Genomic DNA, 16,190 nt, shown 5'->3' with positions numbered 1-16,190 from the left:
CTGATAGATTTTAATGATTACCAGATCGAGTTTAATGATCACTTATGGATTTTTGTTTGTAAACGTCCCGACAATAAATCCTAAAGCCTTGGTAACCCTGATTCTGGCAACGTTCCGTTTCTTGGATTCAAATGTCCGGACTCTCCCTCTATTTGGTGTGCCTCTCTGTCACAAACAAAGGTTTTAATGTATTTTATTTTATGTTTTATTTTTATTTTATTTGTTTATATTATCAGTAAAATTATTTGCACCTGGGTGTAGGGCGTTGACCAAGTCGTGTCTCAATTGCCAAACGACACATCTTTTCCGTCATATTGATCGCCATCTTCGTTTTCGTCTTTGTTTTCCTCCACCTCTTTTTATTTTCTTCTTCCTTCGTCGTCTTCGTCCGCTTCACTCTCCTCTTCATCTGCTTTTTCTTCATCTCTGGATCCGTCAGGTTATTTTCTTTTTCTTATCTTTCTTCCTTCGTGTTCGTATCTTTCTACTTTTTCTTCGTCTTTTTTGCCTTTGGCTTCGTTTTCAATTCTCTCTCCATTCTTCTCCTCCTCTTCCTCCTCCTTTTTATCTTAGGAGAATCAACTCCTGCACAGCTATTTTCTTGCCACGCTTTCTCTCTAGGGTATGTGGCCTTTTTCACTGAACTATGGCCAGTTTTTAACACAAACATGTCCACAGACCCCCATGTGAACATCTCGCGATCGACACCCTTTTCCAGGCAAGAATTGATGCTTTAATGAAATCTCATAGCGTCGGTTGGAATAAGAGAAAACGACATACGAAACCGTTTGAACAATTTGTTGTGCATGAAACGGTCAAATGTAACGGTTTGACTAACACTAGAAATTAATTTAGATTCCTTTCATGTCGTCAAGTCTGCTTTCATTTACGATTTCATAAAAGACTTGGGTCGTGATTACGAAATTCCCTCTTGAAGGAGTGATTCTGTTTTTCAAAACGATCTTGGTACGTCGACAATGGTAAGCAACAGGAACTACTGTGTTGGAACACAGTTGTATGTTTAACAGAAAATTGTCCTTTTGTATCAAGTGGATTTTTTCCTCATTTCCCTTTACTCTCTGTCCTTTATTCCTCCTTTCTCTTATTCTTTCTCCAACTCCTGTTCCTTCGTCACCTTTTCCACTTGTTCCTCTCTTCTATCACTCAACATCCTTCATAAACATCTCCCTCTGTCTCCGCTTCCCTCTTACTCATCTCCATTTCTCTTGCCATCACCGTCCTTCTTTTGTATTTAATTTTTTTTTTTTTTTTTTTTTTTTACTTTCCATCGATATCACCATCTTTCTTCCCTTCTTGTTCCTTTTTTCTCGTCTCCTTCCCCTTTCGCTTCATTACTTCATTTCTTCTCCCGTTTTCTGTTTCTACCTCTTCGCTTGCCTTCGTATATATATTTTTTCTCTCTCTTTTCTTCGCCTTAATTTTCTCCGTTCTTTCTTTGCTCCTTCGCCTCCTTCCGCTCTTCCTCCTCCTCTTCGACATCATCTTCCGTCTCTGTCTCCTCTCTCTTCCTCTCCCCTGTCCCCTCCCTTCCACGCCTCTACTTTCCCAACCCTTCCTTCCTTCTCACTCTCTTTAGCTTCTTTATAATTATTTTCTCCTTCATCACTCCCCCCCTTCTTCAACACCTCGCCTCCCTTTCTTCTTCTTCACTTCGCTTCCATTTCTTCTTCATCACCTCGCCTCCCTATTTCGTCATCACCTCGCCCTTCTTCATCATCACCTCTCCTACCTTTCTTCTTCTTCACCTCTTCTCCCTTTCATCTCGCATCCCAACACTCATACTATTTCCTCTACCTGTTTTTCTCCACTCCCCCTCCCCTCCCTGCAGTAGAAAACGAAGTATTAAGCAGAAGCGGCGGCGGCGGTGGCGGCAGCAGCGGCAGCAACAGCAGCAGCAGCAGCATCACGCCGCTGCGAGCTCGGCATTGAAACTGAAGCGACGACGTGATGTGGACGCGTCGGAGGCATCTGCCAGCCAGCCAGCCAGCCGGCCTACCCGTTCTCATTGAAGCACTATTAGCCGAAGAAGAAAGGCAGTTATAAGCATAATACTATTACAAAAAAAAGCCTGTGCTGTGCGTGTGTTAAGCCTGACATAAGAAGCCTTAACTTTGCCCTTGCCGGCAAAGCCCAGGGGCCCCGACAGAATCACTACCGTAGGCCTCACCTGCTTCCAGTAGGACGCCACGCCAGGAGACCCCACCCCCCTCACCATAATTTCCCCTCCAGTCCCCCCACCTAGCCCCTTCCTCCTCTTTGGCCCCGCCCTCGGGCCATAAGTGCGCCGCCTGCCGGCCGCGGATGATGGAGCAGAAAGAGGATGGGGAGGGGGATAGGGGAGGAGGAAGAGGAGGAGGAGGAGGAGGAGGGGGAGAGTAGGAGGAGGAGGAGGAAACGGGCGGGCGGTGGCTTGCAACGGGGCGGGTCGGGCCGGGCTGTGTTGTGCACCCCTTTCATAGATGTCTTCTTCTTCTTCTTCTTCTTCTTCTTCTTGTTGCTCTTTGTTGCACCCGCCACCATCATTCACTACCACCTTCATGACCTCGGCCTTGACGCCTCTTGTTTGTCACTTGCAGGGGTCGTGCTCGTCCTCGGGCTCCTCGCGCTGTCAGGACTTGCCGCCGGGCTTTGCGGGCTCCCGTAGGCTCCTCGAGTGCGAACACTGCCACAAGTGTTTCACTTCCCGCTTCAACCTGCAACGGCATCAGCTGATCCACACGGGTGCCAAGCCGTACGAATGCCCGCTGTGCCATCAGCGCTTCAACCAGTCGGGACACGTCAAGACTCATCTCCGCACCCGGCACCCGACGCAGGAGGCCATCCAGTTTTCCGAATCGGGTCCAGGCGACCCCGATGGATTTATCTGTCCGCATTCCTAGGGCTCCCGGTCACCAGCCCTACAGTTCGAAGACTCCACGTGCCAGATCCTGGCGCAGTCTCTCAAGGTCCTCTGGATTTGAAAAGGCTCTCGCCAGCACACCCGATCAGTCCTCTCTCTTCTTCGGCATTTGAGCTCGTTGTGTCGGCGGAGAAGGAGGAGGAGGAGAAGGAGAAGGAGGAGGAGGAGGAGGAGGAGGGTCCGAAGGGTGACCGTAACCCACCCCGCCACTCTCCCTACACACGCACAGCGAGAACGCCGTCATTGGCGCCAGAGTTGTCGCGCGAGCGGGCGGGATGGCTGGCTGGCTGGCGGAACACAGCTCGTGCCGATACAGAAGAGGAACTGAGGGTTGACTGCTGGGGGGGCCGGCCTCCTCCATGGCGCCAAGATAGATGATTTTTTTCATGTGTATATTTTGACTTCCGGAGACTTTAAGGAACAGGGGACATCCGTGCATGACCAACTTGTGCAAGGGGTTGGTGACTGGATAGGTGTGGCAGGCAGAGCCACTGATGGGTGGGTGGGGCTGCAACAAATAGATCTTAAGAAATTCCAGACGTTATGACCGTTGATATAAACGGCGTTCTGATCTCATGTTTCTCGTCTTACGTCTTTAGGACAAGAGAGTTATTTGATTCAGTGAATCAATATTTTTTTTAACCAGTGTCGTGTGTGTGTGTGCGTGTGTGTGTGTGTGTGTGTGTGTGTGTGTGTGTGTGTGTGTGTGTGTGTGTGTGTGTGTGTGTGAGATAGAGAGAGTACGTGTGCGATTGTATGTGTAATACACGTACACATGCACGTGAATGCATGTACACACGCGCACCTGCATACGTACAAACGCTCTCACGCGCAGATAAACACGCATACTCACACGTGCACGCACACTCACACACACGCACACACACGCACACACACACACACACACACACACACACACACACACACACACACACACACACACACACACACACACACACACACACACACACACGATTCTAGTAAGGAGATGCGTTTATAAGTTTTGTTGTTGTTGATCCCATAATGAACATAACGGAACACACAATGTTTACGAAAGGAGAATGCGCACAGCATACTACCGAAAATGTAAACTAATTTAATTTTGCATATTTGCTTCGATTGGAGGGTGTAGTCGAGTTTCCCATTAAAAAAAATCAGTATATTTTGGGAATTATATTTTGAGGAGCAGTTGATTTGCCTCTTAAGAGCACAGGTTTCGTTTGTATTCTGTTTTCTTTTTGAGAAGTAGATTTCTTGGAGAAAGCATACGACATTCTTGGAAGAATACTTGTTATTGCTATGATATTGGTTGTGATATATAAAATATTTTTAGGGATCCTAGGCCATTCCGCTTAGAGTATGTAACTGTTTATAAATATATGCATATGTATATATATATATATATATATATATATATATATATTTATATATATTTACATATATATGTGTGTGTGTGCATATATATATGTATATATATATATATATATATATACATATGTGTGTGTGCATTTATATGTATATATATATATATATATATATATACTTGTATATATATGAATAAGTGTACATATATATATATAATATATATATAATATATATATATATATATATACACTTGTATATATATGAATAAGTGTACATATATATGTATGTATATATATTTATTCATATATATATATACATGCATATATATGTGTGTGTGCATATATATATATATATATATATATATATATATATATATATATATATATATATATAAATTGATGTAAATTTAATATCCCACTATCGGAGAAAAGAAAAACATAAAAACCTCGAACATACGTATATTGCGATCACTATCTCTGAGCCTCTTCAGTGTGGTTGCACAAAGGGTGAGTGGAGTTATATATACTAGGAAGAGGTATATAGGGAGGTAGAATGGTAATGGGTGGTCCGTTTGAGCCCAGGTCACGATGATCCCAAGGTCAAATTGAGCCCAGGTCAAATATTTGCCCGACAGGTGATAGTTTCTGGTCTGTGCAGACAAATTGACTTACAATATTGTTGACGTAAGTCAAGTTGTCTGCCAAGACCTGAAACTTCTACCTGTCGCTCAAATATTTGACCCAGGGTCAATTTACTTGGGATCATCACGACCTGGGCTCACGAACCACGCATTACCATCCCTTCCCATGTCACCTCTATGTATCTCTTCCTAGTACATAGGTCCACTCACCCTTTTGTACAACCACACTGAAGAGGATCACAGTGATCGCAATATACGTATCTTCGAACAACCTATTTTCTTTTCTCCGATACTGGGATATTCAGTTTATCCAATGTGTTAGAACATTCAACTCGCATATATATATATATATATATATATATATATATATATATATATATATATATATATATATATATTATATATATATATATATAATACATATACACGCATATTAGTGACATCCTTAAAATTATACTCTTGACGAATTTAGTAATATCGAGAGCGTGCAGGCGGCTGAAACAGGAATGTAAACGAATGTAATTTTTTATGTAATCGAATATAATTTTTTATACAAAATATCCAGAGATCGTAAGAATGCTTGAAATTATTAAGGACACTGCGAACATACGCTTATGTAGACATTTTCTGAAAGGAGAAAACGAGAGTTTCGTTAAGAAAATGGGTGACTTGCGTGAAGGTAGACGCCTTTGAAGGAGTCATTAAAGTGCCATGAATTTCCATGCGGGGGAAATAGTTAGACATTTTTGCTAACTGTGAAAAGAAAATATATAGGAGTACAACATATTAATGCAGATTTTTTTTTTTTTGTAAGAAAACTTTGACAGTCTTATGTGACTCGCAAGTAGGCGAAGAAGCAAGTTTCATTTAGAAAATGTACAGTATATACTGGTTACGTTCTTACGTGAGTTGGAAACAGGAGTGTTTGTGAAGAGGGCACCTCTTTGCAGGCTACAAAAGCATAGATATGCAATTAGCGATATGAAGACAGTTATTCCCTTGGAAGAAATTAGCGTTGTCTACACATGTTCTTCGTTAAGATACGCAGGTTTAATTGTTAAGCCTTGTTACACGGGGCAAGTTGAGAGGCAAGTCAAGTGTACAAGTTACTTGAACTGGAGAGGAAATCGAGCAACTACGAGTACGTGTTTACACAGGCCAAGTCATTGACAAGTGGCCTGTGTGAACATGTACTTGCTTGCTTTCCTTTCCAGTTCAAGTAACTTGCACACTTGACTTGCCTTTGAACTTGCCCCGTGCTAACAAAGCTTTAGGTGAAACAGAATTTATAGAAAGCGCTTCTGGAGGAAGATTTTTTCCCCTAGTTAGTACAAATAACAAACTGAGATATGCAGTAAATAACTTTCCAAAGACACTGTCCTCAAGGATAAGCTATATTTTTCATATAGAGGTATATCTTCGAAGAATGAATATACTTTCTTTGGGGAGCATTGAAGGCTTTCTCCGTAGATTTTGTATTATTATTAGTATTATTTATGGACAGATGATGTCTGAAGAATACTTCACCTTGTTGAATGCAAATTCTTCTTATTTTAAGTGAATGCAAACTGCATTCTCGACAATACTCGGCTTTTGTTTTTGTGATACCAAAGCACTCTTGAATGTGTTTAATTTTTGTTTCGAGTCAGACATGACGTCACGTTTTTTTATAGCGGCGAAAGAATCACGAAATGTTTCATTATACAATCATCTTCTTGTCATATGTTAGTCAGCTTTGTCGTGCTTTCAGTTTTTATGTTTCTGACTGTCGATGTGTAAAAAAAAAAGGAACAATCTTAACTTTGTAGATCGAACTCTCTCCGTGTACAATACTCACTGTTTTAGAACAGCAGCGATGTTATTCATCCATCCCACATCCTCTGCGGTAGGAACCTCCCTCCCTTTCCCCCCATTTGAAACTTCTGGATTAATGTTTCGTTACAATTTTCATGAAAACACAATCATCTTAACCTTTTCGCTGCGCAGAGGGATTCCCTCGGCGAAATAAAAAGATAAATAAATAAATAAAAAATGGCGGCAGCCATAAAACAATATCCTGATCGGGAATATCAGAGAAAGGGTTAAGTCCATCATTTTCAAACCTGTGTAACAGACATTCTTGTTCCCCCATCCCTGTCTGTGCTACAGCCAATATTTCGGACACTTTATCTGTACTCGAGGAGACTCAAACCAGTTAGTATGTCGCTGGATGCGATGCGACAAAGGTGCGTGTGAGCGCACCAACACGTCGTCCAAATATTCGTAGTACCAAAACCGCTAGCAGCCCACGGCGACGTTAAAATCTCATTCCGGACGTTAGCAACGCAATCCGTAATGAGTTTTTGTTTCTACTTTTTCTACTGCGGTGACATTTGAGAGAGAGAAAAAATAAAACAAATAAACTGCTATTTTTACTTTTGTACCACGGTGCGAAGTGTGTTGTTGCTGCCAGTGCCACGGTGTTCGTGGACACTTGGAAATTCGTGGGTGACCAGACTGGGCTTCGCCTACTCCCACTGACCAAGGGCGACGTCTATTCTCCCGCGCGCGCCAAAACCGAAACTGTCGTTTTGAAAACGCGACCATACCATTCGATGCCATAAGCAATGTAGGCACAGTACAATATTTCATGGTGCAGCTTTGTAAATACGGAAGTTTTTAGAACACTTCTTTCCCATTTGTATGTAATTAGATGAGAAATATGAAGCGACGGTGTGACGTCAGAGGCGGAACACCGTCATCTCTACAGCGATGTTCTTATTCGTGGTCATTTCATGATCACTTTGACCATATTTAGTTTGAACCTGTCAAGATATCTTCATGCAAGTATCTTTTTCACGCGTGTGAAACCCTTCCAGCTGAATATGCATTAGTTCATGTTTGTGTGGATGCGTGTGTGTGTGCGTAGGGTGTATGGCTGTGTATTATCTGTCCGCTTTTGCAAGTCCTTCCCACGTAGACGATATCCTCTATGGTGTAGGCATGCATAGCCCTGAACGTCTGGCCTTTCGACTTGCTCAAGTCAACCATCCTTTTCCTAAGAGAAAGTATCATCTCAAAAGTTCATCCCGATCCTGTCTAGTGAGTGTCGTATGTAAAAAATTACGGGGTTGTGCCATGCGTAAAATGATTGTCGGATTGGAAGGATCGGTTCAGGACCGGTGGCGGGAGAATGCACCGTTCCGTCTAGTCAAGCGAGCTTCTTGCAAGGGCCTCGAGTAGGTTGTTCATGATTTATTATTTCCATAATTTTCTTTGATGGTTTACCAAGGATGATTTTTTTTTTTACAAGAATTTATTCGGTAGGTTGCGTAGAGTTTGATGTATTTTACGTACCCTGTGTTCTGTGAAAGTGTCTAGTCTTTGTTTAAGTAAAGGATTGAAAATATTACTATTTACATGTTTATAATTTTTCACGTACGTAGGATGTAGACACCACGCTCATGTTTGAAGTAGTTTAGGTTCAGTCACTGAAAATGGGTATGTTTCAGTGTTTCATAGTTATTGAAGGAAATGCATATGATTTTGAAGAATCTCGAATGTAAAAGGAATTTCTTGTTACTGTATGCATGTTCAAAAGGAATTTGGAAGATTATTATTATTATTTTTTGGTGGTGCGCATGCGTGTTTTTTATGAAAACGTGGTTGCGGTTTTCTCAGAGCATAGGGGTCTTTATTTCTGTTCCAGTAAATCAGAACATTAAGTTACATGAACTTGGAGGACATGGTAGTAATCCTTGCTGTGCTTAGTGGTAGTTGTTGGTGGTCGGTTGGGACCTGAAACATGCAGACTTTAAGTGCTTAAAATTGTTTTATTAGTTTTGTGTGTACGTTATTTTTACTGTCGGATGGTGAGTGGGATCGTAGGTTGTAGGGAGGGGGGAGTTGCAATATACCGAAATATTGTTTATTTTATATTTTTTTCGATGTCGAAGGACTTGGAGTGGCAGTAACTGGGTCAGTCAAGTTATGAATGGAAGACGAGATAGATATGCAAAGGAAGATTGCAGCAAGGAAGTCTGTGCTGATAAGTGACCGTTAGTGACGTCGCATGTTGGACCCATAATATTTGTATGATAGATGGAAAAGGGGATGTAGCTATGCTATTGTGAATAGAAGATATTGCTGGCCCAGTGACTATTCTAAGGTATCTCGAATATGTTGATGAAATGTAGACCTTGCGTCACGTGAAGGTGGTGGTAATTTTATTATGAAAAGTCTTGCCGTCCACACGCGCGAACAGGTAAACAAGAGTTGTGCAGACGAAACGGAGACAAAAAACGCTCTTCTGCTGTGCTTATGTCAAGAGTTTATGTGTTGCTGCTGCTGCTGTTGCCGAGGTAAATGTCCTTGGTGTGAGGATTATGTTTGTGTCGCTGTTTGTCGCGATGGCGATTGATTGGCACCTGTTAGGTACACACGATTGTGAGATTGTTGTGCCAGTCGTGAGCCAACCGCCGATTTTGGCGGGAACCACGCTGGCCGAGGATAAAGTATTTTTAGTCAATGCCAGGCTGTGCTCTTGTTGTATTTGATAAGGAAACCTCCATCAACCCCTTTCCCTTGCGCCGCACAGACTTCAGCGGGTTTTCCAAACCATTCTCTTGAAGTATGTATTACTGAGTGTGCATTGAAAGGGCAGGATAGAAAGTATATTAATGTAGGACAAGGACGCTACATTAAAGTACAGGGGGACAGCCCCCGTTAACCATCATTCTTTCACTCATGATCATGCTATGTAACTCCCAACCAAGTCATCCCTGTCTTCACTTTTGACATCATTCCTTATACGATTCCTTCGCCTTCAACCTGAACACACCAACTGAAGAAAGTCAAACTGACTTTTCTGATTCATCCCATGATTGCACTGGATAGGGAGATAGTTCAATGTGGTACCTTATTTGTGCCATGAAAATTTTATGGATATGATTTTCGTATTCGTTTGGAGCTCGGTGGCGGGAAAGTTACTTCGTGGGTGCGGTTAAGACATGACGTCAACACCACGAGTTCCGTACCGTTCCATCCTGCTCTTCTCATTCCCAGTTGTTAGACTGGATATCGTCGATACTTTGTACAGTATTAGCTCAAATCTAGTCATTAGGAGAGGAGACGGTGCAGGAAATTTGCGTAGTGAGATTTTGTCTGCGTTTATTGAGAAGAGATTAAGAAAAATCCTTTTTCTAACGTGGGTGTTGAAATAAAAGGAAATCTCAAGCACAGAATGGAGTTAGATATATAAGATATTTCCGTACGGATCAGAAATGACCAATGCTTACGTAAAACATATCAAATGTAACGGCTTTATTTAAAGGGTTAGCGTTATTTTTCTCATCACTGCCATGAAAAATTAATGTTTATGTTTTTCTTTCACATTCTTTGAATCCTTATTGTAGATTAATATGTGATATTCAAGGTATAAGAAGAAGATTGAACTGAGTAAAGTTGACCAATATTAAGTAAATTATATTATTTGTTAAGTACCATATTATGTTCAGATGTTTACGTGTTTGTCACAATTTGTAACATTCACATCCATATTTTTAATCGTTTCTCGAACGTTTCCTTTATTTTCCTCGTATGATTCTTGTTAGATGTAATTGTTACCGGATAAAGATGGATTCTGTTGGGACTTAGAAATGCTGTTGTTTTGGAATGTGTATTTCAAGCGAAAGAAAATATACTCTTTATTTCAACGGGACTGAGAAAAGTTAGCTTCGTTTTATGGCAAAAACTCCAGCCAATCAGAGCTGTGGCCACAAAGTGAGTTTAGTATATTCTCATTCCTACTCAGATTGTAGTAATGGATAGAAGGAAGGATTAATGAAATTGATTAGTGTACAAAATACTGTTTTGTTTATGTGCATACTGAATTGTATAATAATGCAAGATTGATATAGCAGATTGAATAATGAGAATTAATTAGTTTGAGAAGATAAATGTATGTATTTCAGTAAGTTTATGTCATGGAAATTTTTTTTTAGGGTTACTTCCATTTGTGGATTTTTTTTTCTCTTTAGGATAAGCCAAACTTTACATTCCTAATGAAAGGTCTTTCAACAAAACATTACTATGATTACTAAGAACTTTTCCCAGAATTCTTAGGTTTGTTTAATCTGGTCCACTTCATTCATGCTATATAATTTATGAGAAATCTTTGTACGCTTGGAAAAGTGAAGGAACTGTAATTAAATGACTTCGCTGTTTGTCCCTCTTTTATGGCGACATCTGAAAACTTGGGCCTAGAACCCAAGTGGTCGGTAGAGTTGCCAGATCTCTTGAGAATTGTAATGATCGAACCTTTTTGAATTCTGCTCACTTCTGCAGATATAATCCGTATGCTTTGTGGCACTAGAAATCATAATACATATTAGAATTATGTTATTTTTTCTTCGTTTTCGTATGATTGAAAAGTTTATAAGTGTTGCCAGGGAAGAAACTTTTGTCAGTGAGATATCGACTCGTTATTTATTTTAATTATTTTTATTTTTTGCTTATCGACTTCGTAATTGTGGTAGGTCATTGAAAATTCTCTCTCTCTCTCTCTCTCTCTCTCTCTCTCTCTCTCTCTCTCTCTCTCTCTCTCTCTCTCTCTCTCTCTCTCTCTTTCTCTCGATTTGGCAATAGCTCTCTGATACCTTATCTACTTTCTAGATATGGCAGATTTAAAAAAAAATCTGTCTCTCAGTGTACTCTGCAGGGGTGCATTGTATAGATTCTATTACGAATAGTGCCAGATTATTTTTATTCCACCGAGAGTGAGGGTGTGGTTGGTGCCACAATAGAACCATAAAAATATATATTTACGAGAGAAGGGCTTCACCTCCAGAAATAGGGAAGAATTTCCCAAGGCTTAGGGGTTGGGGAGTATGGAGATGCAAAACAATAACATAATCTTTGGAGACAAATCCTTAAGGGGCCGGTTTTGTGGTGGATAGAAATGTATGGCTAGTAACAAATAGAATCTCTACAATCTGCTACCATAATAAAGGGTTTCTTCCCTGTCTCACATGTGTGTATGCATGCGTGAGAGGTTGTACACACATACGCACGCACACACACACACACACACACACACACACACACACACACACACACACACACAAAACTGTCTACATAGATATGTGTGTGTGTGCGCGCGCGTAAGGAGTGAATCCGAAAGAAGTATTGCTGTATTGTTATGCAAGTCTAAACAGTTCCGTCAGCGTAATTCTTGGTTGTGGAATAATTTCCGTCATGTATATAATGACCCGGCAGCTTAGACGATAATTGTAAGTCTCGCAGTATCTGGCACCCTGCAAGGGTTACCTGACCGGATAATCCCAGACTGCAACGCTGGAGAAAAGTATCTGTACTAATGAGGTGATTCTGTTACTCCGTTTGACGACGGTAACGCACAAAGACTACGTTAAAAGGGGAGAGTTTTTATATATGGTTCTATCATTTGTTCATATTTACATAAGATGATATAATTGGTGTTACTATTATTTCTTGTCTCTCTGGTTACATTCCCGTACAGTGCCCTTCTCCCTTGCTAACCTTTTCCCCAAACTCAATTCCTTCACGACCATTCTCACTCTATCTCCTCGCCATCTGAACCATTGTGAGACCGTGAGAGACTCACCGAAAAACCCAAACACCCTCTCACGCTCTTGGAGATGTCGTCTCCATTCACTCTTTGTATCGATCCTCTAAACGCATTCCCGTGTCCTCCAAAAACTAAACGTAATGTGATGCTCTGTACTTGTATGTCAAAACTGTGATGTATCTTCTCATCTGGTCTTTACTTATCCTCTGATGATGCCCGAATGAACTAAGTTTCGGAAACGAGCCGAAAAGATTTGGAATAAAGTTTAACAAGTAGTTATATTTAGTGCGAAAGCACATGTTACTCGTTGTAAAATTAATTTATGTACTTGGAAAATGTACTATAAATGTACTGCTAATTGGAAAAGAATAGGTGAGTGGAAGATCGTATTTAAAAAAAAATCTGTGTAAAATTAATTTATGTACTTGGAAAATGTACTATAAATGTACTGCTGTTTTATAAAGAATAGTTGAGTGGAAGATCGTATTTAAAAAAAATCTGTGAGGACGTTGATAAATGAATGTTTTTAGCATATGGATGAATATAGATTCCAAAAAGAAATACTAAAATTAACAGATGCGTCCACCACTTACGCTTGGCAACCTAATCCAAACAACAGGAATTATATTTACAACTTATTGAACACATTCTTATTTCTATTCACTGTCAACAAAGAATAATCAGGTTACCTGAGAGACTCAAAAATATAGTTCTACTTCATGCCCGCAAAAGGGCTTTTCTTTGACTGAAATCCCCTTGTGATAATCAGAATAAATATATAAAACGTGGAAGGGTTAATTGAGATGAATTTGCCCATTCCGCTTCTCAGATGAGGGAGGTTACCCATGGTTGAATGAAATCACCTGGCGGCAGCCATAATAGAAATACAAATAATGAGAGACAAGCTCACAGTGGTATTCGTAAAAAAAATCTTATATAAATCCTTGGAAGGGAAAGATACAAGATTTTTTTTTTAAGAATACCACCGTAAGATTCTTACGGTGGTACACTTAATATTTTCCCTTATATAAATCTTTCCCTTCCAAGGATTGATATAAGATTTATATAAGGAAATATTTTTTGAAAATACCAGCGTTACTCTCTACCACCCGGAACATGTGGAAACCGTTCAGCTAAGTGGCAGCAACCACAAATATTGTTCCGGTTCACGTTGAACGATTTTGTGTAGCTGAGAGGGAAAGGATGCTCTGACTCACGATAAAACAAAAGCCGGTGCTACTATAGCGTGAGGTCTATCACACCAAGGTCTAAATATACAGGTCAGACCGTTAGAATTTTTCTGCGCAGCTTCTGACGTCATTTGGCTGAGTCCATTTTTTCTCTGTGATACACTGAAGAAAACTGTGAAACGCCAAGGAAGACAGGAACTATAATATTTTATATATTATATATATATATTATATATCATATATATTATATATTCATATATATAGACAGGAACTATAATATTTTATATATATTTATATATAAATTTTATATAACATTTGGCAGAATATAACTAATTGCGTGGAGCGGTGCGAGCGAAGGCGACGTTATTTTCGAACGACGGACCAGCTTCAACTGACAGCTATAGGACCCGCTAACCCCACTTTGAACAGCCAGGTGACGTTCACGGGCCCGCTGCGCCAACTCCCTCGAAATTCGGTCGGAAGTGGTTAGACCTTATATTCTTAGATCTTGTATCACACTATAGCGTGAGATCTACCTCCCGTTAGTATTATGCCGTGAGGTCTACCATTTCCATACATTTATTTTTAGCGATAAACACATAATTTGTACGTATCCTAGGAATGACTTAGATAATAGGACTTCTAGTTTCATTCATATTAAAGGAAGGAAGGTAAGAATATATATGTTATTATATATTTTCATACATTTATTCTAGCGGTACATACTTCGTACATCTAAGAATGACACAAAAAGGTTAGGTTAGGTCACGTCTTTTATGTATTTGGGCAGGTCACATGTTTGATGGACAGGTGCGGGGAGCGACATATGGCGGTAGACTTCACGATATAGCAGTGGTTCTTAACCTTTTTTGGCAGCGACCCAAAATTTTGCACAAATCAAGCATCGCGACCTAAAATTTTGCACAAATTAGGCATCGCGACCCAAGCCTACAAATAAATTTTCTGCTTTGGAGTTTTTATTTAATCATGGTCTGCTTAGAATCCTAAAACTAGGCATCATGTATTTTAATTATTACAGTATATAATTATAATATATTTGTAGTGGGAAAATAATTATTTTCTGCAAACCCTTAGCGACCCAATAAAATGGCTTGGCGACCCAAATTTGGGTCGCGACCCAGGGGTTAAGAAACACTGCGCTATAGTTACAGTAGCACCCAAAAGCCATAAGCCTCGTTGACACTGGGCTAGTTAGTAGCCGCTAGTGTTAGCTGCTGCAAGTGCAAGTAAGTGTTCACACTAGGATAGTTTGAAGGCAATTTTATTAACTTTCTGTTGACGCTGGGCAAGTAAAGGGGGTAGTTAACAAGTCACTAACACTAGTGTCTACTAAACGATGCGCGTGTCAACGAGACTTTACTGCGCGATGCTTAAAACGAATATGTGGAATCCGAGACGACACACGCAAATAACGACCTTGTTTCCTGAGAGCGTGAGGGTCATATTATCCTGAAGTGTCCCGCGTTTTATAAACTTGAGATCCTTGAGCTGGTGAAAATTGGCCTGGGTCTTTACAGTCCTCCCTCCCCCAGGAATGAATACAAATATTTAACGGTAGTTACAACAAATGCAAGATAGTCACCAAATGTTTAGTCGAGAAATGGGTAAATCTTTGACAATACAAAGGAGCATGCCGACAGGAGACCTTTTGTTCCATAACTAGGTCGGATAAAAAAAAAAAAAAAAAAAAAAATTATATATATATATATATATATATATGTATGTATGTATGTATAATGATAAATAAGTAAATAAACAAATAGAAAATATAATGATATAGAAATAAATCGCCAGGAAGCAGACCGACACAAGTCGCCAAGTTAAAACTACTGTTCATCAAAAATGTTGTCAAGATGGAGTACAATTAATGGATAATGAGTAACTTTTTTTAAAACAAATTTACCGGTGTCATATGGTCTATAGGGTAGTAAAAAGTATCTCCATTATCAGAGCTGGGCGCATTTCTCGGTGCGTTCTTCTTTAGTTTGGCCGCGGTTAGCGCTCCCAAATTATTAAAGCAATATAGGTGCCGGTATAGTATGTGGCCTACGAAATTTTTCTTTGGTATAGTATGTGGCCTACCGGACTTTTATTTCGGTATGAACCTGTCTCTTAAGCTTTAATAGTTTGGGAGCGCTAACCGCGGCCAAACTAAAGCGGAACGCATCGAGGAACGCGCCCAGCGATGTCGATTAGACTACATTGAATGTCTTCTGGGTAAAAGTTTTCTTTTGAGCTGAGGAGAATAGTCTTTCTTTAACCAGAACAGACCTCATGTGACCCCCCCCCCAAAAAAAAATAAATGAATAAGTAAAAGTCCTTAAGGTAATTGAATTTATCGAATTTTATTTTTGTATTTATCTATTTGCTTATCTTTATCATTTGTTTATATATCAATTCATTTGTTTGGTTAATTCTCTGTGCTTATTTCTATTCTCATTCGTTTATTCATATCGGCACTCCCGCAGA

At 40.1% G+C, this 16,190-nt stretch overlaps 1 protein-coding gene across 2 annotated transcripts in view; it reads left to right on the top strand.

The window, feature by feature from the left end:
• The window catches only part of LOC143029817 (uncharacterized), a 123,748-nt gene that overhangs the window by 97,535 nt on the left and 10,023 nt on the right, over window positions 1-16,190 (top strand). Inside the window, exon 8 of one of the 2 annotated variants that reach the window (XM_076192864.1) lies at window positions 2,598-3,795. The exons of the other annotated variant lie outside the window; for it this stretch is intronic. Coding sequence (XP_076048979.1) covers window positions 2,598-2,900 — 303 coding nt within the window. The 3' untranslated portion in view covers window positions 2,901-3,795. Of the gene's footprint in view, window positions 1-2,597; window positions 3,796-16,190 lie in introns of those variants that run through there. 2 annotated transcript variants of the gene reach the window in all.

Source organism: Oratosquilla oratoria, chromosome 11 (genome assembly GCF_046742065.1).
Source record: "Oratosquilla oratoria isolate Oo_2021 chromosome 11, ASM4674206v1, whole genome shotgun sequence".
Taxonomy (NCBI): domain Eukaryota; kingdom Metazoa; phylum Arthropoda; class Malacostraca; order Stomatopoda; family Squillidae; genus Oratosquilla; species Oratosquilla oratoria.
This window is presented reverse-complemented; position numbering and strand designations above follow the sequence as displayed.